We start from the raw sequence: 25099 nt of genomic DNA, 5'->3' as shown, positions 1-25099 counted from the left end.
AATTAACTTACATAATGCTAATATTTTGATAAAACTCAATTTGGGGTCAGAGGCGTGAATTTCATTCTGATAACTGCTCCATCAGTGTAAAATTAATACAACATGCAAAACTACTTTTGTTTTCCATTTTATATTATTTTTTAATTGCTATTTGTATCTTTTGATAGTGTTGAAATGTCATTTTTATAATGCTATACATTCTTTTTACACCTCGTCTTTTCATGTTTTATGTAAAGCACTTTGAAAATCCTATAAATTTGATTTGAACTATGAAGATTTTTGCATTTTTTTATAATACACAATAAGAAAACAAAATGTATGTAAATGATTCATTTTTGTCCTTACGATGCATTAAGACTTCCTGAAAAAAATGTCTAGAGTATCCCAAAACCTGCACATCTTTAGATTACTATATAAATGTAATTGCAGCAGACTGAAATGAAAACATCTTTGAATACAAATCAGGATTCCTTACAAGTGGTAGTAAACTCCTCAATGTGCTTCATTTTATTGTACAGAGCTTCAGAGTAAAGTCACACACAAACAACTAAAAGTCGGTTTGACATTTCGAGAATAAAAAAAATATTACATTCAGACTTCTGCTGTGCTACTTATGCCACCAGGTGTTTACTACAGGCAGTGAGACAGTGTTTGGTCAGTTTTTTCTGCTGTGTTGGCTCTGCACTCCGGCGTTTTGGAATTAAAATTAAATCACAGGTTATATTTGACCACATTTACATGCAAATTAACTGGACAATGGAGGAGCTGCAGTGGTTTCTGTGCACATTGATTGATTTTATGCTGCAGAATGAATCATATTTATGTCTTTGGTGTCCTTTGCAGTCAGTAAAAACAGCACACACTATGTTTTTGACACATTAGTTTAAAATTGTTGGACTAGGAAAGAGCTACAGCATTATGTGCACACACTTAAAATAAAAAATGAAAACTCAAATCCATTTCTTTCACCTTCCATTTCTGTTTAAGATTCAACGCATTTGAGCGCAGAGCCAAAACCTGTGTTATTTTCGCTGCAGTGTTTAGATGTTGCTTTCACTGCTTCCTTTCTTCTTCCTCACGTCGCAAACTCGAAATAAGATGAACACCAGGACGGCGGCGAGGAGCAGCACGAAGAGGAAGATGAGGGTTCCCCAAGCACCGGGGGTCAAAGCTTTCCTCAGCTCCATTCGCTCTGCAGGCAGCATGTTGCTCAAACTCAGCATGTAGCCCAAAGCCCAGCCGACCGAGGCATCTCCAGCCTGCAGAAAAAGGATTAAACCACGTTTAGGAGCATATTTCAAAGGTTTAGCAAGCATGTGAGCATTGTGGTCCTATATTTTTTTTAATGATGGGATGCGATTTAAAAAAACTAACCTACTTAATTAGAGGTTATGTAATTAAGTAACTGCATTTTTTTTAAAATACCAATATTTGACACAATAAGCAAAGTTTTTTTATTTAAATAAATTTTGGTTGACGCCTGAATCGATGAATAGACATATATGTGAATGTAATTTTTCATCTGTCTACTACATTCACAGATTACTGCAAACTCAAACTGCAATTATAATCAACATTTTAAGACTTTATGTAAACTCAAGGACTTTCATTGTCTTCAAAAGTAATCAATTATGGGATGGCTACACCGGTTTCCGGTACCAGGACAGTATTCGTCAATTTCTTGCATTCCATTCATTGTCAATGTGCTGTGTCACCTCAGAGCTAATTTGCATAAAGTAGACTTGACTTCTACTTTATGCAAATTCGGTGCAGCGAACAGAGGTCTGGTGCCTCATGAAACTTTCGCCGTCTAAACTAGCCGTCGCTGAACTGATACGAGGAGAGATTCAGCAGCTTATTTCTCACCTCAGATGTTTTTAGAAATAATTTTCGCTGAAAAGTTTTTCAGAATAAAAGAGAAAATTTCTGACTGAGCCGCCATGTTGGCCCAACGCATCTGCTGGACTGAAGCTGAAAGTGCCAGTGACACGCCCACCGAGCATCGATTTTCAGATGCGGTGCGTTTACATACAGAAAAAGAAGTGGAATCTATCTGTCAATTTCTCACATCCCATTCATTGTCCTGGTGAAATGCACTGCATTGCATGTTGGTTGCGCTGCAGCACGTTTTGCCGGTACATCGCCCCGGAGCTCATTTGCATAACATAGTTTCATTTATGCAAATGAGGCACGGGAAGTGGAGGTCTGACGTATCGCAAAACTTTTGTTAAACGTCTAAACTAGCCGTCATTTAAGCAAAACAAGGACAGATTTAGCTGCTTATTTCTCGGCTCAAATGCTTTCAGAAATGCGTTTGGTGGAACAGTTTTCACAATAAAACAGAAAGTTTGCAACAAGCCGCCATGTTGGTTCGAGGTTTCCACCTGACTGAAGGGGAATCTACCCGCCCACCAAGCAGGTGATATTCAGATGCAGCGTGTTTCCATGCGAGAAAAAACTGCCCTGTGGACATGTAGCTTTAGCTCTGGTGCTCACAATAACACGTTTTGCATTCAGGTGATAAAACCAGCTTGAAGTGCTGCGGTGATAAGAAAACTCTTTGTTGTACAATTTACACACAACCAGGCTTTTATCCAAGCTGTCATCGGGAAGCTTTTAAAAAGAAAACTTTACGCCAAACAAGCTCAAGCGTTCTCATCTTCCTTCATTGTTCACCAAACTTTCTTGCGTGCTGACATCACTCAGTTCGTCCTGTGTATCTTCTTCATCGCTGGAAAACAGACTTTAGGTTCATTATCGCCACCTACTGGGCTGGAGTGTGCATCAGTGGTACCAGTGTGCCAGAAATTAGCGAACTGAGAAAGGCGCGATTAAATGCATTGTGTTTTTTTAACACATTATTTTTCTGTAATTATGTAATCGATTTCCAGCCCTAATATTTTAACAAGAGTTGTCACCTTTTTCTGGAAGGAAATGCGTTCGAACGAGGTGTCGTCGAAGCCGTAACCTCTCAGGAGCAGAATTTCCATAAACACGGAGGCGGCGCAATAATTCAGCAAACGAGACTTCAGATCTGGAGCCCGAAGCAGCATCTGGAACCCAAACAAAAAAGGGTGAATTTGTTAAATAAATAAACACACTTTTAACTGGAATGTGTCGTCAAAACTGAGTGTTCTCAACGAATAAATCACAAATAGAAAACCTCATTGAAACTCATGCTGCACACTTCCTTCGCCGTCTCGTCCAGTTCTGTCGGAGTTCTAACAGTGACGCCAGTAACTCTCTGCAGGAAGGAGTGAATGTAGTAGAACGCAGAGAACGCCTGGAAACAGTGGAGACGAAACACTACGCTTAGTTCATGTCAAGCTAAAGCACAAAGAAAATAATTTAGAGCAACACAGTGACAAATAAATCCTGTGTGTAGCACTAAAAGTCATGTTTCTATGCATTTTGTGTTTACTTTAATGTACTATGATTTATCAAAGTCACATTGTTGGTGCAGTAAAAGCGACTATGAAAAGTGACTTTTTTCCTGTTGCTACATTCCATTTCTGAAAGAATAAGACAACATGTGAAGATATTAAAAATGTGAGTTGATATATAGGGTTTTGGGTGACTACAAATGGCAGCAAGCATGATCAGTCTATGTACAGTAAAGAAAATGTGACACAAATCTGTACATTTTCCTGACATTTCTGACAATTCCATGCAGAAAAATGTCTAATATGCTGGAATAAATAAAACCTTAACTGACAAAAATGCTTGAACACATGCAAATTCCAATTCCTTCCTTTGGCTCTTGCTAAAAATTGGGCGAATCTAATAAAAAGTCTCCATCAGTACATGAAGCATCACCTCACATGTTTCCCTTCCTTTAAAAGGCAAAACAGATGTCTTATTTTATCCTGAAACTTGTTCACAAGCTGCGTACTTGATAATATTTTTAATGCAGGTCTTGCAGTAGAATCTTACAGGTTTAAAGAGGGGATACACGGTGGATTATTTCTCAGATGGGAGCTCTAACTTCCTGTAGCCTTGGCCGGTTGCCTGGCAACTGATCCCAGTCGAGAAATCGACGAGTGCATACCCCTCTCAAAAACAGCAGTTTGTCATCTTTACACTTCAGTTATTGTTCTGATGAAACAAACATGATGTGCTGAGTTTTACGGGTGTATTTTGTTAGCGGATGTGATGTTTATCCCTATTTCCACAATTGTTGCTAAGCTAATCAAATTGACTGATAACTGTAGATTTATATTCAAGACATGTACACAAGTAGCAGCATTCAGCATCTAATCCAATTCTCCAGAGAGGGAATAACTTAATATTGCTTAGTTTTCAAATGTGCAAATTCAGATTGACCCTGATCTAGATATTAGCATCTTTATGCATTATTTACTGTTTCTCACCATGAAGCCGCCAGTCACATTTGGTTGGAAGACGTCATCGAAGGAACACTGGGAGAATTTACAGCCGCTGAAGGAGAACAGCTCAGAAACATTACCACACAGTGCTGGTAATTTCCCGCCTGCCGCGTACTGTCAGAGAGGCTGAGGTCGTACGGTGGCTGGGTTTGTACTTCGCATACCGGAGAATAAATATACTGTTGAACTTCAACACCTTGCTGAAGTCTGCAGGAAACAGGGATGGTGACTGAGTCCGAGTAACCCTGAGACTGAAGAAAAAAAAAAAACAGTGAGTTGACATGTTCCCTTAATGTAAGATCTTTATCAAAAATGTTAATGCTAGGTTGCTGTTTATTTAGTCTTACTTCAGTCAGACCATTCTGCATCACCGTGTAGAATGGCTTGACTGCACATAATCATCGATGAGGACAAACGATGAGTTGACAAATTCCCTTAATGCAGGATCTTTATCAAAAATGTTTCCGCTATGCGTTAACATGTTTACATTCTCTAGCGTAGAATGGTCTGATTGCACATTATTATCAATAAAGAGGGACAGAAACAGCTGCGTTGAGACATCCCTTAATGTTGGATTTTTATCAGAATTGTCAATACTAGGCTGCCATTTATTACTTGAACATAGTCCAGTGTTGCGTAGGAATAGTCTGATTCCACCTCATTGTAATATTGACAAAAAATAAGTTGACACATTCCTGTAACACAAATAAAAAACATTTTTAAACAATATTTGGAAATATGTCTTCCATATTACAATAAGAAAATTAAGAAACTATGAATTGGCACATTTTATGGGTTATAGTTTGGTTTACCACAGACACATCAATCTATAAGCAACATAAAACCGCAGGAAAAATGCCAAAAATGTTACTGTTACAAACTTTGCCAATATATCCTCAGTAAACAACTTTTGATCCCCAGATTTAAAGAATGTTATTCAAAAATCTTCATGCAAGTGTTTACTGGTCGCACACAGCCAGACCATTCCCTATGATTGTGTTAGAACGGTCTGGCTGCACCTCATTATCACAGACATTGTGTTGCCGTTATGTACTTTTGTGAAATACGCTGCCTCATAAATAAGTCTCAGCTCTTTAACAATCAGATCAAAGCCATCATTAATAAAATTGTTTATGCTCGGTGTTTGCTAGTCTCACATAGTCAGACCATTCTCTAGCACTCTGTAGAATGGTGTGATTTGCACCTCATTAACATTAAAAAAAAAATCAAACATTGAGTTGACATATTCATTTAATTTAAAATATTGAAATAATAATCTTCAAACTTGGAACTCAAGGCCTCAATTTAACAAACAAAAGTATCAGTTGAGTGCTTTTGTAGCTGTTCACAATTGGATGACCCAGAAGTAAATACAATGTTTTTATTTATTATATTTACTTAGTTGCTTCACTGCCTTCATGTACAACTAGTTCACATATGAGCAATTACAATTTTGTATATTACACATTTAGATGTTGTGCTGTGTGATAAAATGAGTGTTACTGAAGACGCAGAAAAGACTTACAAAGCTGTATTTTTTAAATCCATTACTGTAGTTGTTGTAGATGTTAAGTAGGAAATCTGGATCTCTTAAAAGGCTCCGACTTCGAGCCAGAAGGTTAATATAACATCTGGATCCTGCCCAGGGAAAACTGTCACCGTGCACTGAATCCGGCACATTATGAATTTCAAATGCCAGAATATGAGTAAAGAAACTTTGGCACTGTACTCAGTCACCAGTCCAGATGCAGTGGATGTTTCATTTTGGCTCTAACTGAATATGACACTACCTTTGCTGCACAGTGGGGTGGTGGTTAGCATTTTTCGCCTTGCAGCTAGGAGATGGTGTCCCAGCCTTCCCGGGATCTTTCCGCATGGAGTTTGCATGTTCTCTTTGTACATACATAGATTCTCTCTGGGTACTCCTACTTCCTCACACAGTCCAAAGACATGCTGAGGTTAACTGATTTTTCCAAACTGTCCATAGGTGTGAATGTGCTTGTTTGTCTCTATATGTAGCCCTGTGACAGACTGGTGACCTGTCCAGGGTGTCCCTTGAATTCCCCCTCGGGTCAGCTGGGATAGACTCCAGCTCCCCACGACCATACTGAAGATTAAGAGGTGTATAGATAATGGATGGATGGACTACCTTTACGATATGAGCCATCAGTCTCTTGAGGAACTGGTCCTGGCCGTAGCACAGGAAGCTGTGAGTGTACAGCGAGTATTCGTGGCCGTAGAGACGCAGCTTCATCACGTCATGTTTGTCCTCGATTTTTTCCTCAGTGGCAAAAGTTATCTGCGTGGATGCTCCGCCGAAATCAAGCGCTCCCAGTGTTGGCCTGCTGGGCTGAACCAGCGGCCCTCGAAGCCATACTGCAAGGAAATAACCAAGATAACAAATAAGCTACTTTTTTGGCTTCATCCAACTCTTCTCATCAGACCTTTGAAACTGGAAATATTAATAGCCTGTCCATGTTGATTTGAATGTAAATACAGATCTCTGCTAATTAAAACTTTCTTGTGCTGTAAGTTTTGGTACCTTAATGAAGTTCTCCAAGAGATAGTTGACAGTAACCCAGCCGTACGCTCCTTCTTCTTGACCACTTAGTATGGCAGCTCCCTGGTAGTTGAAAGGGTATGAGTGGATTTTGTGACCCACTTCTTGCAGAATCTGAACTGACTGGTCCGGGCTGGAAATACTGAAAATATAGAATCTTAATTTACCCTCAAGGCAGTCACAATTTACAGCTTTGAAGCACGAATAAAGATGGCAAAACAGAAATATCTAATCAAAAAGTTTTGGCAATTCTAATTCTGGCTTCACTTTTTCCCTCAAACTCTTAAACTTCAATACATCTTTAGATTTTCTTTAGAAGTTTCACAGAAAATCGGTTCCACATGTTTGACAGCAGGCACCAGACACTTTACGCTCATAACATACTAGCCCGGAAGGCTTCACAACAACTTGCAACTGGACTCAGACAGACAGCTGAAAGCAGAATCTGTCAGATAGTTTTTGGAGACAACCTCAGCTTTTATGTCTCAGCTTCTGCATCTTTTGATTTTTGGCCAGTTTCTGACAGCTGCTGCGATTCATGTTCATCTAAAAGCTTAAAATCCTGCCAGTCAAGTCCTCAAAGGCGTTCACAGATCCCAGAAACATGTCTATCAGATCAAAGATTTGTCTGAGCAGTTGCGTAAAGAAAGGCCTGAGTTGCAGCTGAGTTTACTCTAAACCGTTTAGCAGGTAATCCTGATACTATGAAGTTCTGCTACTATAATGAAACAACCGTTCAACGAACATTCAGGTTCAAACTTGTCAACAGTGATAAAACAAGACAGGCTAAACTTTTAAATGAGGTAATTTATGCATATGTATGGAGTCAAGTTTGCGCCAAAATTGATTGCACTGAACAAAATATTAAAATATGCACCTCAGACTGACTGCTGTTGTCTGCTGTATATTCACAAAAAGTCACATTTATATTTGAATAAATGTAAACTAGTTAAATTCCCTGCTGCCGAGGCTCGACTCTGCTTTGCATGTCCAACATAAGTCTTGTGATTGTATTTGCGTGTCTGAATGCACGGTCACCACCCCTACTTTGTGATCTCAGAACTCGATGATCCAGATCTGCTGTAAGTGGCAGATTAAAAGAGGAATAAATCATATTAGCTGTGTACATGCTGGGGAATGTGTGTCTGGATATCTGCACAATCAGTGAAATTGACAATAATACAACTGAATCCAAATAACATTGGTTGCTCCAACTGTGTCGTTTTAGTAAACTAGCTGGTTATTGGTAATACTAGTCCTGAACCATCGCAGGTGAGTTTATGTTGAGTTGTTGTGGCAATCCACTCAGCTTCTTAATCAAAAAAATCCTCACAGAGATTGAAGGTGTCCTGCTGAAAAACTTGTCAAGATCCCATTATGCTCAAAACAGCTGTTTGTTGTGGTATTCATGCTATTTGAGTGCTCCCAACAGAGTCACCAACAAAGCTTCCTCAGCACCATGACGGCTCCTAATCCAAGCTTCATGACGGGAACTACACATTCAGATACCATCCGTTCACCTGCAACTCAAACACCCAACAGGTGGAACCAAAAGTTTCAAATTTAGACTTATGAGACCAAAGTCCACTGTGTACTACAAGGCAAGTTTGACGTGGCCTGAATTATTTTTGTGTAATTCAGCTTGACAAAGCCTAAATCCCGGGTTGGAGATTACAGGTCTCCTGACAACTTTCTTTGGTAACCACTTTATGTTCATTTAACGCAGGGTTCTCGCCAGCGCATTTCAGCGTAACGGCCCGTTACGCTGTCATAACGGCCTGTTACGCTGTCTAACGGCCCGTTACGCTGTCAGTTTAAAAGATTACGCTGTGATTAGCGCCGCTGCGCTGTTACTTTGACAGATCAGGGTTCTCGTCAGCGCATTTCAAAGATTACGCTGTTGTTATGAGAGTGTGTGGCTCCGTCATGAGAGAGGGAGAGAGAGCAGCGTGTGTGTGTGTGTGTGTGAGAGAGGGGGAGAACGAGATGTCCCAGCGACCCTGAATGCAGCGCGAGTGAGAGAGACGGCAGTCGGTTCGGTAGAGGAGGAGAGAAGGTGTGTAGTTGCTGGGATGGCGGTACTGTGCGGTTCAGCCACTGTTGATAGACAATAAAGGCCGCAGTGTTCTTCAATACGGCTGGGCTCCTGTGTCTTTGCCTCTACGGCTGCTGAGGAAGTGAAGGGGGTTAACCCCGGGCTTCCTGACCACGGTCGGGGGCCGAACAGGAAGGGTTAACACTGTGATTAGGGCCGCTGCACCATTATTTTGACAGATAACGCCATGTGCGTTTGTTTTTATCGACTGGGTGCCTATCTAGGTTAATTTATGTCTCCCCACCTCAGCCGTACTTTCCTGTCGATTGACCCGTTCCTGTGTATTGCGCATGCGTGTGCGCGTGCGCGTGTGGGAGGACCTGCCGTTACGCTGAAAAAAATCCTGGTGAGAACCCTGATTTAACGTATCAGGAAACTCTTCTTCCTCATAACTTGGACCAAGTGTTCACCATCTACCTTAGTCACCAGGTTGTTATAATGGAAAAGTAGCGCTCCTACCGCAAGTTATTATATCTATTTTATAGGGCTGGACCTGGATATCCGAATATCCAGTCATTACAGTGGTATCCAAATATTTAACTCCTGAACTCTTGAAGTACTGACATTGGCTCTAATCTAAGATGCAATTAAGAGGTGATTTCTGAGGCTGCAAACTCAAACTTTTCCAAACAGCAGAGGGAAGTCGATCCTCAAGAGAGCCAGTATCATCACAGCGTTTGAAGATCTCTGCTATTGAATTTGAAGAAATGTTACTGAAATTTTCCAGATTGACTAACAGACACGCTTCTCTTTGACTAGTTCAGCTGGCATTGCCATAACATGGATTATTACAGTAGTTAATCAACTCTATTTGTTGCATACCGACACAACAAATTAGGTGCATCTACTAATTGTTATATTCATTTATTTATATATATATATGATAGAGACAGTGCACATTAATGAACGCCTATTTATACAGCAATGGGCGTAAATATGCCAGATTATATCACAATGCTAATTTACATCCACAAAAAGAAAACATAACAGTGAAACATACAATAAAACATAGGACAATAGGTTGCAATAAAAAGACAATAGATCTCAAAAAAAGGTCAATAGGTCACAATGAAAGGACATTACAAAGTGTACACAAAGAAGTTAAAGGTCAATGGTCACAAGATTGGTTGACTTTCGGCCACTGTTTAAGGTGAAATTTGAAATTTGATAACGTGGGACATTCCCTTATGGAGAGAGAAGGACTGTTCCAGATGTTACTGGCCTTCACAGACAGAGCATTTTGTCAGAAGCCTGTTGTTCTGTGTAGGACCTCACAGTCCCCTCTAGAGGAGGCCCTGGTCCTGAGACTGCTGTGAACCCATCCATCCATCCATTCTCTATACACCGCTTTATCCACGCTAGGGTCGCGGGGGGGGTGCTGGAGCCTATCTCAGCTGACTCGGGGAAGGCAGGAGACACCCTGGACAGGTCACCAGTCTGTCACAGGGCTACATATACAGACGAACAATCACACTCACATTCACACCTACGGACAATTTAGAGTAACCAATTAACCTCAGCATATTTTTGGACTGTGGGAGGAAGCCGGAGTGCCCGGAGAAAACCCACGCAGGCACAGGGAGAATATGGAAACTCCATGCAGAAAGATCCCAGGCCCACCCTGGTGTTTGAACCAGGGATCTTCTTGCTGCAAGGCAAAAGTGTTAACCACTACTCCACTGTGCAGCCCCCTCGCTGTGAACCCTTCCTTCATAAAGTCAGACATGGGGGCAGGGTGAGTCCATGTAACACCTTGTAGATCAAACAATCACATTTAACATTTTTAAATTCTCATTGGATACTATTCAAGGAGGCAACAACAGATATTGCCAATATTTTGCAAAGCTTTCTTCATGGAGAACAACAGACATTTTAAGGGAATATAACATATGAACCATGTTTTCCCCTCATGACAAAATTCCATTTCATATTTTTAATGATCTCAATTTATGGAAACACTGCAGAAAAGAGTAAAAACTAACTTTGTTGTACTATTTATTCACAGGCACGGATAAAGGTAGTGAAGAACTAGCTTTATAGTTTGAAATTCTTTATAGGAACAACAAGCAGCATTTTTGATTTAATAGAAAATAACTAAAAATAATATGTCAATCAAGCATGCTAGCTTTGCTTATATGGCACTTTTTATAAATGCAAGACAACACACAGCGCTTCAAGGATGAAAGGAATAAAATGCAATAAAACAATACAATTAACCTCCCAATCCAACATTGTGTTGTGAATGAATGATTTAAAAACACAAGGATTGAGGAACTAAAGAAACGCTATCCTAAATAGCACGTGTAGTAGTGATATCATTCATCCATATGATGCAACTTCTGCTGCTGCAACACTGCAGTTTCCTTTCTGTGATCAATAAACTACACCACATCGAGTTATTACCGCCCGGCAAACATCGTTTTCTGGAAGGTATTGTTTTGAGCTGCATAGTCTTGCTTGGTTGGTTGGTTGCTTGTTTGTCTGTAACAATTTGGTTTCCATGCGATAACTCGATAAAATTTTGATGTAGCCTCACCATATTTGGTACACAGGTGTACCATAATAAGACACAGGTCAAGTTCGCATTTGGTGACCGTGACCTCATTTTCAAGGTCACAGGGGTGATCTTTGTCGCCGGGCGGTCCAAGTTTGGTAAAACTTCTTGTATTAATTTTATATTAATGTTGTGTGAGGCAGACAATGTTGTAAGTGTTGGGGAATTTCAGCGAGGCCGAGAGAGGATGAGGAGGCAGATACAGGGAGACACACTGAAGACTCAGATGGTTCAGGTTGTGAATAAGGTTTACTGATGTCAGGAGAAGTGACACCAACAGAGCAGCAGTTTGCATGAGCAATGCCAGCATCAGTTCTGAGTTTTCTTTCTGATCTTCGGGCTATACGCTGGTTGGGAGAAGGTCAGATTTAGAATAGAGACCAATATGGAGATAACTAGTCTGCTTAGTCACATCAGCATAGACAACATCTAATCTCCTGCAGTGTCTGCCTGTCGAAAGGTTATTATGACCTCAGAAAAGGGAAGGATTAATTTTTCCTTCACAGTAACAGCTATGTGGATTGCAATTGTAATTACTGTTAAAAAGAACAGTTTGGACACTCCTCGTCTCACAGAATTGGAAATAAAAGAAGGTTAAATGTAAAAAAGATCAACTAAGTCACATACAAACAAAAACAAACTGGTGACGCATTCAGACAAACACACAGTGACTTACTGCAAAAGCCTCATGCCAGCTGTGGCTCCCAGGTACACAGGTGTGAGCCGATGCCTGTCTTTAGGGATGTCCTTCATCGCCTGGTCGAGACAAACCTCCAAGCTCTGCCCTGCTGCTCCCTGTTGGCCTGCATAGCTCGAGATCCCTCCACCTGAGTGACAGATGAATGGGAGAAAAGAGAAGAACATACGATTATGTAATGAACTTGTAGAATCATGTCCTCAAGTTCACAAAACAAAGTGCTCACAGTTGTGACATTTGAATGTCAATCACACCCATAAGACCAGAAATGCCAGCTAGGATCCCACCTACCTGCGTGACAAAACACTGAAGTGTGGTAAACTGTAAAACCTAGCCAGTGTAAAAGTCATACACTTGGGGAAAAAAAAGCGATGCAGGAAGCAAAAACACCTTTAGATTCTTATTTAAATCTAGGAAGTTGTACTTTTTCATAGTTAGCGTTCTAAGACTTCCATCCAAGAATCACTCCTGATGAAGTTATTTTTACAATTATGATACCTGACAGTGTGAACATCATCCTCATGACTAATTGAAAAACAAGTGTTTGTTTATCTAGCTCAGCATACATAGGAGCTTTTGGCAGGACAGGAGTGGCAAACCACAGAGCTCAACTGTGACTCGGTCATGATTCACGACTGCCCCGAGACAAAGATTTGCTATGAAAATATAATCTGTTCACAAGCCTTATTTCTGACCCCGTGCATTGGTGAATACAAACTACACAAGGAGTGGATGAGTTATACAGTGCCTTGTGAAAGTATTCGGCCCCCTTGAACTTTTCAACCTTTCACCACATTTCAGGCCTCAAACATAAAGATATAAAATTTTAATTTTTTGTCAAGAATCAACAACAAGTGGGACACAATCGTGAAGTGGAACAAAATTTATTGGATATTTTATACTTTTTAAACAAATAAAAAACTGAAAAGTGGGGTGTGCAATATTATTCGGCCCCTTTACTTTCAGTGCAGCAAACTCACTCCAGAAGTTCAGTGAGGATCTCTGAATGAGCCAATGTTGTCCTAAATGACTGATGATGATAAATAGAATCCACCTGTGTGTAATCAAGTCTCCGTATAAATGCACCTGCTCTGTGATAGTCTCAGGGTTCTGTTTAAAGTGCATCATGAAGACCAAGGAACACACCAGGCAGGTCCGAGATACTGTTGTGGAGAAGTTTAAAGCCGGATTTGGATACAAAAAGATTTCCCAAGCTTTAAACATCTCAAGGAGCACTGTGCAAGCAATCATATTGAAATGGAAGGAGTATCAGACCACTGCAAATCTACCAAGACCCGGCCGTCCCTCTAAGCTTTCACCTCGAACAAGGAGAGGACTGATCAGAGATGTAGCCAAGAGGCCCATGATCACTCTGGATGAACTGCAGAGATCTACAGCTGAGGTGGGAGAGTCTGTCCATAGGACAACAATCAGTCGTACACTGCACAAATCTGGCCTTTATGGAAGAGTGGCAAGAAGAAAGCCATTTCTCAAAGATATCCATAAAAAGTCTGGTTTGAAGTTTGCCACAAGCCACCTGGGAGACACACCAAACATGTGGAAGAAGGTGCTCTGGTCAGATGAAACCAAAATCAAATTTTTTGGCCACAATGCAAAACGATATGTTTGGCGTAAAAGCAACACAGCTCATCACCCTGAACACACCATCCCCACTGTCAAACACGGTGGTGGCAGCCTCATGGTTTGGGCCTGCTTTTCTTCAGCAGGGACAGGGAAGATGGTTAAAATTGATGGGAAGATGAATGGAGCCAAATACAGGACCATTCTGGAAGAAAACCGGTTGGAGTCTGCAAAAGACCTGAGACTGGGACGGAGATTTATCTTCCAACAGGACAATGATCCAAAACATAAAGCCAAATCTACAATGGAATGGTTCACAAATAAACGTATCCAGGTGTTAGAATGGCCAAGTCAAAGTCCAGACCTGAATCCAATCGAGAATCTGTGGGCAGAGCTGAAGACTGCTGTTCACAAACGCTCTCCATCCAACCTCACTGAGCTCGAGCTGTTTTGCAAGGAAGAATGGGCAAGAATTTCAGTCTCTCGATGTGCAAAACTGATAGAGACATACCCCAAGCCACTTGCAGCTGTAATTGCAGCAAAAGGTGGCGCTACAAAGTATTAATGCAAGGGGGCCGAATAATATTGCACGCCCCACTTTTCAGGTTTTTATTTGTTAAAAAAGTATAAAATATCCAATAAATTTTGTTCCACTTCACGATTGTGTCCCACTTGTTGTTGATTCTTGACAAAAAATTACAATTTTATATCTTTATGTTTGAAGCCTGAAATGTGGCGAAAGGTTGAAAAGTTCAAGGGGGCCGAATACTTTCACAAGGCACTGTATATTAATTCTCTGTCAGAGGATTAAAGGTTTACACTACCTTTGTTGGAAAAAAGGTCACTTTGATCATTGCATCAGCAAAAAAAAAAACAACTCACCTTCCATCCTGCACAGCTTGAAATATTGCCAGAAAGTTAAAAGAAAAAGGGGGCTGGAACTAAGAACTGAAGGGACACAACATATCTAGAAAGATCAGCAGCAGATTGACCTGTATCATGAGTAAAATCAAGAAAAAATGACCACACACCAGGGAAAATGTACTTTACATAAAGCCCCAATTGCACTGGCACCAAAACAGGCCCAGAGCATGATACTGCCACCACCATGCTTGATGGTAAGCTTGGTGTCCTTGGTGTTCTTGGTTGGGGTTAACCTCCTCTCCTCCACATGCGTGATTGTACCCACAGACATCTGTGTTCCAGCAGCTTCTAATTAACTGCAGACCTACTTTTTGGTGACTCTTGACCATCCTGACCACTCGTCTCTCAGCAGCAAGTGACACAACTGTACCATGACCTTTATACCAACAAACGACCGTTGGATCAGTTGATTTTAGTATCTGAAATGCCTCCAAGTGACTTTCCTCACTTGTTCAAGTCAATGATTTGCTTTTCAGATCTTTTGTGAGCTCCTCAGACTTTCCAACTGGTATTTGTGGCTGAGTCTAATGGGTGTATCAAATGGGCCTTTACTTGAATTGGCTCAGAGGAGTAACCAGCTGTAGTTAATCATATTCACTCACAAAACAGGAGGCTATCCCACTAACAAAATCTGATTACCAACTTGCTACATCACCAGAACTGCCGATTGAAGCTGCTGTGTGCACATTTTTGACCCAGCAAAAGATCTATGAAAGACCCAAAATGCGTAATTGTTTTTTTTTGAGACAAAGACCCATGTGTTTCAAGGATTCCAAAATTAGAAGCCGTAGGAGTCAGTGGAAACCTTAGACAGTCATGAAATACACGGTCATTTCAAGTGTCTGTACACTTTGGTTCACGACTGTTCATGTATCAGGGGCTGCACAGTGGCGTAGTGGTTAGCACTTTCACCTTGCAGCAAGAAGAACCCGGTTCAAATACCGGGGTGGGCCTGGGATCTTTCTGCATGGAGTTTGCATGTTCTCCCTGTGCATGCGTGGGTTTTCTCCGGGTACTCCAACTTCCTCCCACAGTCCAAAAATATGCTGAGGTTAATTGATAACTCTAAATTGTCCATAGGTGTGAATGTGAGTGTGCTTGTTTGTCTGTATATGCAGCCCTGTAACAGACTGGCGACCTGTCCAGGGTGTCCCCTGCCTTCACCCGAGTCAGCTGGGATAGGCTCCAGCACCCCCCGCGACCCTAGTGAGGATAAAGTGGTGTAATAAAGATGGATGCTCATCGATCAGATGGTAGAAAGTTGGTATAGAGACTGCACTATGGGTTTGGCAAAGCATGGTGGTGGAATCATCATGGTCTGGGGCTAATTTCGTAGGGGATAAAATGCTGTAACCGAACTTGAGGAATTTATTATGCAAACCCTGAAAGCATATACATTATGGCTCTCCCACAGCACTGACCTAAACCTCAGGGATCAAAAAAGATTAGCTTGTTGATGCTACATTCTGCACATCTGTTGTCCATATGTATACTGTTACTAAAACTACCATTTTGGTTGAGATATGTATAATGTAGACAGTTGACTGTGCTGGTGTCAAACAGAAACTAGTAAAATCTGCTTGGATGACAATAAGCCTCAGGATAAACACTGAAAAAAAAATTTCATGAAGAATCTTGGTTGTGGGTTTCCTATTGGTTGCAGAGTTGCAGGACTCCAGCAGTATTTGACATGCAAACATTGGGTTTTAGTTGAGAAAGCACTGATACTTACCTTTAACATGACATTCGCTGTGCTGGGTGACCACTCCTGTGCCATTCTGTTTATCTGCTGGCCACTTGTAAATATACAAAGCTGTGTGTGAAGATCCAGCATCCAGGACTACCCCATACTAGAGAGAGGAAACACGGCAGTAAATACAGTGAAGAGGGTTTATTGCTGAGGCAGCGAAACTTTGCCTAAAGATAATTGTGTTAAGAGCTTTGAAAACAGAGAGGTTCCTGTAATGAGAGAGAAGAGCATGAAGGAGGTTTATGGTTGTGGCACTGTGACCTGATCTTTGGTATCTGGAAGGCATGCGGCTGCAGGCGAGGTTAACGGGTAATGCCAACCTTTAAGGAGGTGTGTCAAGGTATTAGATTACACGAGTGCACATTTGTGGTGGACCCATGATTGCAATTCAGTCTGTCAGTCCGTATTAGGTTTTTTCAACACTAAGCAAATTCACCTTTTCATGCCTGGAAGGCTTTCCCTGCTTTCACTTAAAAAGTATGACAGCTTTTATTATAAACTGTGCTATTATTTTGGCTTAGAAAGTTCTACTTTCATCTTGTGTGTCCAAGGATATGTCATGGAATTTAATTTACACTGCTCCTCTTTAAACACCAAATTTTAGTCAAACTTGGCAAACATTTATCTCACAAATGTATTTTATTATTCGTATTACCCTTGCAGATGCTGGCTATGGACCATAAAATGTTTCCATTAGATCAAAGTCTTTACATCTTGGCTTACTCGTGTGCTGGTGTTGTAGGATTCCTACATTTCTATGAGCCTCTGCAAGACCACAACAGTAAAACATGATTCATGAAACAGCCTTTTCCTTTGCAATTAAGCCAAAGTCCACTTCTTGAATTCTTGAAGTGTTGTGGATCTAAATCAAACAACATACACTGCCATTCAAAAGTTTGGGGTCACTTAGAAATATCCTTTGTCTGAAAGTAAAGCAGTGTTTTTCAATGAAGATAACTTTAAATGAATCAGAAATGCAGTCTGGACATTGTTAATGTGATAAATGACTATTCTAGCTCGAAACAGCTGATTCTTAATGGAATATCTCCATAGGGATACAGAGGAACATTTCCAGCAACCATCACTCCTGTGTTCTAATGCTACATTGTGTTAGCTAATGGTGTTGAAAGGCTCATTGATGATTAGAAAACCTATGTGCAATTATGTTAGCACACAAATAGAAATGTGTTTTCATGGAAAACATGAAATTGTCTTGGAGACCTCAAACTTTTGAACGGTAGTGTATGTAGCAAAAGGATGGTTTATGAGGGATGTCTGTGAATTGAGGTCAAAGTTTGATTTAATTTAGGAAAACATTTTGCATCTGGGACTTGTTAACTCTGACTTTAAGCATATGTGACAGCAATGAAACCCAACATTCTTGCCATAACTCTTCTCTTGCTACTGATCTGTCCCAGTTGTTCAGTGACAGGAACTAAGTCACGGTTCCCAGCAGAATACAGAATAAAGCCGTGGGTGCAGGTACTGCTTTCCTATCTCCGAGCTATTTTGCATGGACCAGTGAAATAACCTTGTTCTACTTATTTTTACTTGCTTCTTCCCTCTAAAACAACAATTATTACACCTTCGATGATAGGACTCATTTTGAAGCCATTAGCTGCTTCACTATTGATAGTTTTGGGTGTCTAATTCCACTGTTAGTTAGTGACACTGTCAGACCTCCGATTACCCAAAATATGCCATTAAACAGGTAATTTAGGGGGTAATTTTCATGTCTCCTTTTAGGTGCGATATATATACACACATGGGTAAATTTGCAAAGAAAAATCCTCAACCCTAAACTGAAACAGTGATGGGATCTGGTGGCTGTGTTAGCTGTGGAGAGCATTTTCATGGTGTAGTTTGGGTCAGTAGAGGGTGTTATAGAGAAGATACACTGTTGTGATAATGACATGATGAAATATTTATGCCCATTTTGGATGACAGTGATCCCATGTATAGGACGCAAATGGTCACAGAATGGTATATTGAGTATAAAAATTATGTGAATCACAAGTTATGGCCATCAGTGCCAAAGAGGTGGTCCAATACCTTACCAAGACACTTTGTTAGCTTTTCCTTTAATTGGCCACCTGTCAGTTTCCAAACCCACTTTGACCCTTTCAATTCATATCTATGTTTGCAATTAGCTGAACAATTAGCAATCGCAACTTTTTTGTTCAATAATATGTTGACGACATCTAACTATTTGTAACCAATTCACACTCGAAAACTGAAGCTCTAAATTTGTGCCATGATCCTTTTTCTCTCTATTTAATTTTTTTTCCATTCTCTGAATTGTACATTTTCTACATTTGACTGGCAAAGCCTTCTCATGTCTTCAAATCAAAGCCAAACTCTTAATGAGAACCAATAAACTAGATCACACAACCCCAAATTTAACTTCTTTGCAACCACTGCTTTTAAGGTTTTGTTTGGTTCACCTTACATTTATGAGGCCCATATTTACTTGAATGTAACCGAAACATCCTGCAACCCAGAGCCAATTCATGCTTTCCATGTCTGCAGATCAAAGCAGACTTTTAAAGTGGACAGCAAATACGCACATGGTTTTGTTCATATTTCAACAAATACATGTCAATCACTCTGCCTGTGATTACTTTAGAACTTCCTATACCATAAGCAGATGTCAGAAAGTATGAACTGGTATGAACTAAAATGTAGACTGGACTCAACTCTGGAAATGCCTGTTCAAAACCACCCTGCTACCATGGTAAATTCCATTAAAAGTCTACAAAAAATAATTTTTTAAGAAAATAATGGGGAGCTTAAACTCGCCTGTAGTTTGACAAAGCAGAGCTCAGCCTCAGATTCCATATAGTGGCCGCTACGGGCAACCCCTCAAGAGAAATTGTACGTTTTTTGACCATATTTTGCTAATCTTTTGAACATGATTCTGCATTTCAGGTTAATATAAGGCAACTCTTTGTTAATCGCAAAGGAAAATCTCTGCCAAGAATGGTTAAAGATACAAAATCATATAATCTGAGAATGACTATCTCTAGTAGAAAAGCAATAAGAAGTACGATACTGAAAATAAAATAAGTAAGATAAAATAAGAAAAACAAGGAAATAATAATAAGAAGAAAGACTGGCAAGGATTCTAAGGTAGTAAAGTAATATCAACCAAGATAATTAAATATTGCACATTAAATTGGACTATTGCAAATAGAAATATTGTAATTTCATGTGTAATATTTCACTTTCATGTACAGCATATCAATTTAATGGGCAATGTTGCATTTTTCAGGTGCATGTGTAATATTTCATTACTATGATTACAATCCGTATCTCATAATTATGTGATAAGGTTGTCAGAGAAGTCTTTAAATGGAGCTCAAATTGAATATTTATTAAATACCCGTGTCCTAATTATAAGATGCAGATCTATACTCATCTTTTATTTGATACTAGATTGTAATTATGAGAAGACACCCTCCAGGGTTTTTGATTATTTTGTTTCCAAGTGTGGCACTGTTGCCTCATCTTTCTCCCTCAGACCTGTTCTCCTGAAAACAGCTTCACAACGAAGCAGAAAAACAAATCACTACGACAGTTAAGGCCTGTTTAAATGACAGGAAGCAGGAGAGAGAATTCAAGCCAAGCAAGAAGCCCTGTGACTGGAAATCTAAAGGAAGGAGACCACACACACAGACGCAGATCCACTTGTAGAAAATAGATGCACATCCGGCCACTTCACCAGAATCTTAGAAACACGCAACCTCCCAAATCACCCCGACACGTGAGCAGTGGTGTTATGTGGACGTGTTCTCGGTTATTTCTCATAATATTTCCTCATTACCGCTGTGCAGTCAGTTGTAAGGATTCTCTCCAACACTTGCCAAAAACACGAGCAGCTCTAATGGTCTCTTTTGTCCTGTCAGTTGATGCACTGCTGGAACTGTGGCACAATGAAGGAAAAACCCTTTGGTGTCCCGTTGGGTTTTTTTCTTTTTTCTTTTTCTGTGAATAGTTTCCTGCATTGTTGGCGAGTGAAAGAGCAGCTACATTATGCTTTAAAAGGAACCATGGGATGTGAAGCAAGTAACACAAAAATGAGGGAGCAGAGGGAGCAGCGGCCGGAGCTGACCTGCTCTGAATGCCAAAATACTGTGTTACCATGGAAACCATGGTACAACAGCTTGTCCAACAATAGTGAATGAATGAGCTCTGTCCTAATACTCTTATTTATCAATCTGTTAGAGAATTTTCTGGCATCCATCTTTAACTACCAGGCGGCTTTATGGTTGAATCTGGAATATTATTTGTCTTTTTTGGTAATTAGTCAGGATTTTATTTGGCAGTCTGGTGTTACGGTGGGCCAAGAGCAAACTGTCCTCAGCTGAACTCCGGGGAGGAGTTAACCAGCATCAAAAATACAGAAAATAAACCACAGAAACAGAAGGAAAAACTGCCATCTTCATTTAATGAGTAAAGAATTGTGTTTAATGTTTAGATAAATAAAACTGAAAATTCATTTACCTATGGCATATGATTTTACACCCAAGTTTAGAGTTTGCGTGTCAATTATACTTTTGGCAGTCTGTAAGCAACTATGTGGTGATTTGTAGATACAAATGTATGTATATCGTCTTGGCTAAACCACAATTTGTTTTTAGTTTCAAAATGAAGAACCTATTAGACGTTAAAGTTGTTGAAATGGGAGTTATGTAAAATATGTTGCCTTCAAAACTCTCCATTTTCATCCATATGTTGCCCAAATTTAAAGTAAAAATGGAGGGACGCTAACTATGGAGCATTTCCTAATATTAAAAAGCACAAGAATATAACATTTTGTGAGACATACAATATATGTTATACATTTTATGAAGCCCAGAAGGAGTTATGGAGCAAAAAAGTATTTGCATAAATTACTAACTTGTGTCCTTGGCTTGATATCGTATCAGTTGCTTTGCATCCTCGCTTTTAGAGAAAGCAGCAAACGCCTTTGCACTTTCACACAAGCAAACATTTGAAGACATTTTGGAGTTTAGATGGAAGTTTTTGTGGTAAAATCGTCTACAATCTACAAGTGACGTAACCTCAAGTTTTTCCACACATCTCAGTCTAAGATCTAAATTGATCAATAAACGGCCGCTGTCATTTGGCTCTTTCAGTAATTTAGTGTCTCACTACGATGAAAATAAACCGCTGACACTGGCCTGAAATGCAAGAGATATGACATTTTTGTCCTCTTAAGCTTGTCACCGTCTTGGCTAAAAGCTGTGAGGCACATTGTACAACATGCAGGATCAAAAGTTGTCTTTGTACAAGTTTCCATCATGCAAAACATCTGCAGAATGAACATGTTTAAAGTCAAGTGCAGAACAGGGAACACCTAGTTTAGTAACACATATGTTGCTGCCTTTAACAAACTCACAGTTTGTCCTTAGAACTTCATTTTACTTATCTTCATATAAGCATGATTTATGACTTCAGTGTCCACAGTTACATAATCTATGCAGGTTTTCTGAGTCATGTTTGCAGTGGATGCCAGAGAAATAACGTCATCTCGGTGTAAACAAAGCCACATGTACGACAGAACAAACTGTCGTCCATCAACAGGTCAAACTACTTGCAACTGACACGAGATAATTAATGATTCAGATTTATTTCTGTCTTTGTGGCTGCCCAATGTCTTGTATGGCGATAATGCCTCAAGGAAGTGTTATCAAAACAAACAGGATACTGCAGGTTTGGACATGGGCCGGTGCACTGGTAGAGTTTGGTAATACTTAATGTTAATAAAATACTGAATCATTATATGTGAATATGTAGGTAGACTAAAAGAAGCTAGGTCAAAGGACTAATCTAGCATGGATGAAACAACATCATACCCATCACAGAATGCTTTGCCTGAGTGTCTGTGGCTGCCATCTTTGTGGAGACTCAGCCAAAGATGCTTTTATTTTGGTGATCTTTTTATGGTGTAAATCAAAAGCTAAATTTCCTGCATTTTGGCAAATGTCAGTGAAGGCGACAAGTTTGTTTTCACCTCGATAAGGGACCTAGTAACCCTGATGTATGGAAGTTCTCTCATGACACAGGTCTTTCATAGACTTCACACTTAGCAGTGTGTTATTAGTAGCTTTTTTGCCAACCATTTTTGCTCTTGAAATACCAATCATGACTCACAAAATACTGAACTTTAAGTTATATGCAGTTGCAAGTAGACTGAGTTTGACCTGTTTGGCAGCCTTTTAGTTTTCACTGAGGTGATATTGTTTCGTGAACCCCGAAAGTGACAACAAAAATATATACAAGTAAATAAAAAAACCCTTAACAAACAAAAAAAAACCCACAAATCATCAAATCATGAACAGATGTGTTTTTTTCTCCAATTCACCACTTGGTCTTTGCAATAATTATTCTGCAGAAAGTTTCAATTTGAACAGAGTTTAATTTAATAGTGTCACTACTGGACTGAACCAACCATTTTGGCTTTTGAAACACCAGTTGTGACCTTTGAAAAATGTTGAAATTAGATTTAAATGAAGTTGCAAGTGGATCAAGTTTGACCTGTTGATAGATGACAGCTTGAAAGCCCATCATTAAAATAATATTATTCCCCTGATAGCATGAGCAAATGTAATATACAAGAAAAAAATGTAATATACAAGAAAAAAAAATTCAAAAACAAAACAAAACGAAAAAACAAACAGAACAACAAAAATGCCAACAAATTCATTCAGATCCTAAAATGATCAAATTAGACAGATTCATGTCCCGATAATTGTTGTTTCTCCCATACACCAATCAATGTCACTCAGTCGTTCACTGAATCTTGTCACTATTGGACTTCCACAAGGCTGTCACTTAAGAGTCTGTTATTGGTGGCACTTCAACCAATCACTTTTGGTTTTGGAATGTCAAAAATGACTTTTGTAAACTGGGAACAAAGTTTTATTTTATGACATGACGTTGTTTTCTGGACTAGAAAAGTGAACGCTAAAGGTATATAGAAGTCTTTAAAAAGTTCACAAATTGTCAAATTGTAATAATTATTGTGCAGAGACTTTCAATTTCACTCAGTAGTTCATTTAATATAGTCATTACTGGACTTCAGCCGCACTGTCACTGAATAGTCTGTTATTGGTAGCATTTTAACCAAAATGTTTTTGCTTTTGGAATGCCAAAAATTACTGTTGTAACCTGGGCTTTGTTAGAAATAACACACATTTTTTTTAACTATTATTTATTCTTGTCACTATTGGACTTCCATATAATTATCACTTCACAGTTTGTTATTAGTGGCATTTTGAGCAAACATTTTGCTTTTTAAATGTTAAAAATGACTGGTAAATTGGGATTTCAAATAATTAATGTGCAGATTTTTAAAAAAAAACTTCTATTTCATTTCGTCACTACTGGACTTCCACAGTGCTATCACTTAACAGTCTGTTATTGGTAGCATTTTAACCAAACGTTTTGCTTTTTGAACGCCAAAAGCCTTTATCATGACTGTAGTACACTGGGCTTTGTAAAAGTTAATATGGCATTTCAACTATCCATTTTTGTTTATGGAATACCAATAATGACTGCTGTAAATTGGGCTTTCTAGTAATTAATGTGCAGATTTTTTTTAAAAACTACTATTTAATTTCATCATTACTGGACTTCCACAGAGCTATCACTTAACAGTCTGTTATTAGTGGCATTTGGACCAAATATTTTGCTTTTAAAATGACAAAAAATAACTGTTGTAAATTAGGCTTTCTAATCATTAACATGCAAGGTTGTTGTTTTTTTTTTTTTTTTTTTTTTAATCCTATTTAATATAGTCACCACTGGACTTCCACAGTTCAGGGTTCAAAGGCTAAGTAGAGAAAATTAAAGAACTTTATGATATCTGCAGGTAGAAGAGGATGTAACTCAACTAAACTTAGAAATAAAACCGGACCAGCAGATCCAGGTCGTAGTAAAACTCTGGAGTAGCACACATTTGCAGATTAACACTTCTCAGTTTGGTGTCTGCAGCCCAGCTTTGGTTACAAACATCCCAAAATACCCGGCGGACCTCACCATGAACCCGGGCGGCTCCTGGACGTCTTCGGCGGGGATCGTGAGCAGCAGAATGGCAACGAGCCCGAAGAGCAGCAGCGCGATGGGCACGACGAGGTGAGCGGAGCGCTGCGCCATGATGGACCGACCGGGGGAGCGCGTCTCCTCTGCGCGCCTGGTGGGAACCGGAGCGCCGCCTTCAGAGGCTCCGCGGCGGCCAGGTGGGATCAAGAAGTGTCTGATAGCTTCTAACCGAGTTTCCACAGCCCCGATTGTGTTCACGCTTCACCTGCTGCCCGCCTCCTGCTTTACATTTCACTCCAGATAGCAAAGTCTGACCTGAATTCAAGCCGGGAGCGCAGCAGCTCCATGAGGCTGGAGCCGGGCGGTGAATGGATCCGGCTCCAGGACTACCCTTGCCATGGAGGAAAAATGTCTTTATCCTGGAGGAACCTGCTGCTCCTTCACATTGAGCCGTGGCAGGGTGGAGTCATACTGCTTCTAATCACTTCCTTGTTAATTTAGGAGCAG

The 25099-nt window shown here is 39.9% G+C and overlaps 1 protein-coding gene across 1 annotated transcript; it reads right to left on the bottom strand.

Annotated features, from left to right (window-relative positions):
- Positions 1-484: 484 nt before the first annotated feature.
- Positions 485-25099, bottom strand: entpd2b (ectonucleoside triphosphate diphosphohydrolase 2b). Its single transcript, XM_022191024.2, is given in 11 exon segments — positions 485-1259; positions 2919-3053; positions 3164-3283; positions 4371-4465; positions 4468-4636; positions 6535-6734; positions 6737-6761; positions 6928-7087; positions 12271-12421; positions 16529-16646; positions 24590-25099. Coding segments are annotated over 11 exon segments (1509 nt in total). The 5' UTR covers positions 24707-25099; the 3' UTR covers positions 485-1040.

This window comes from Acanthochromis polyacanthus, chromosome 18, assembly GCF_021347895.1.
Source record: "Acanthochromis polyacanthus isolate Apoly-LR-REF ecotype Palm Island chromosome 18, KAUST_Apoly_ChrSc, whole genome shotgun sequence".
NCBI lineage: Eukaryota > Metazoa > Chordata > Actinopteri > Pomacentridae > Acanthochromis > Acanthochromis polyacanthus.
Note: the sequence above shows the minus strand (reverse complement) of the source record. Positions and strands in the feature narration are given on the sequence as shown.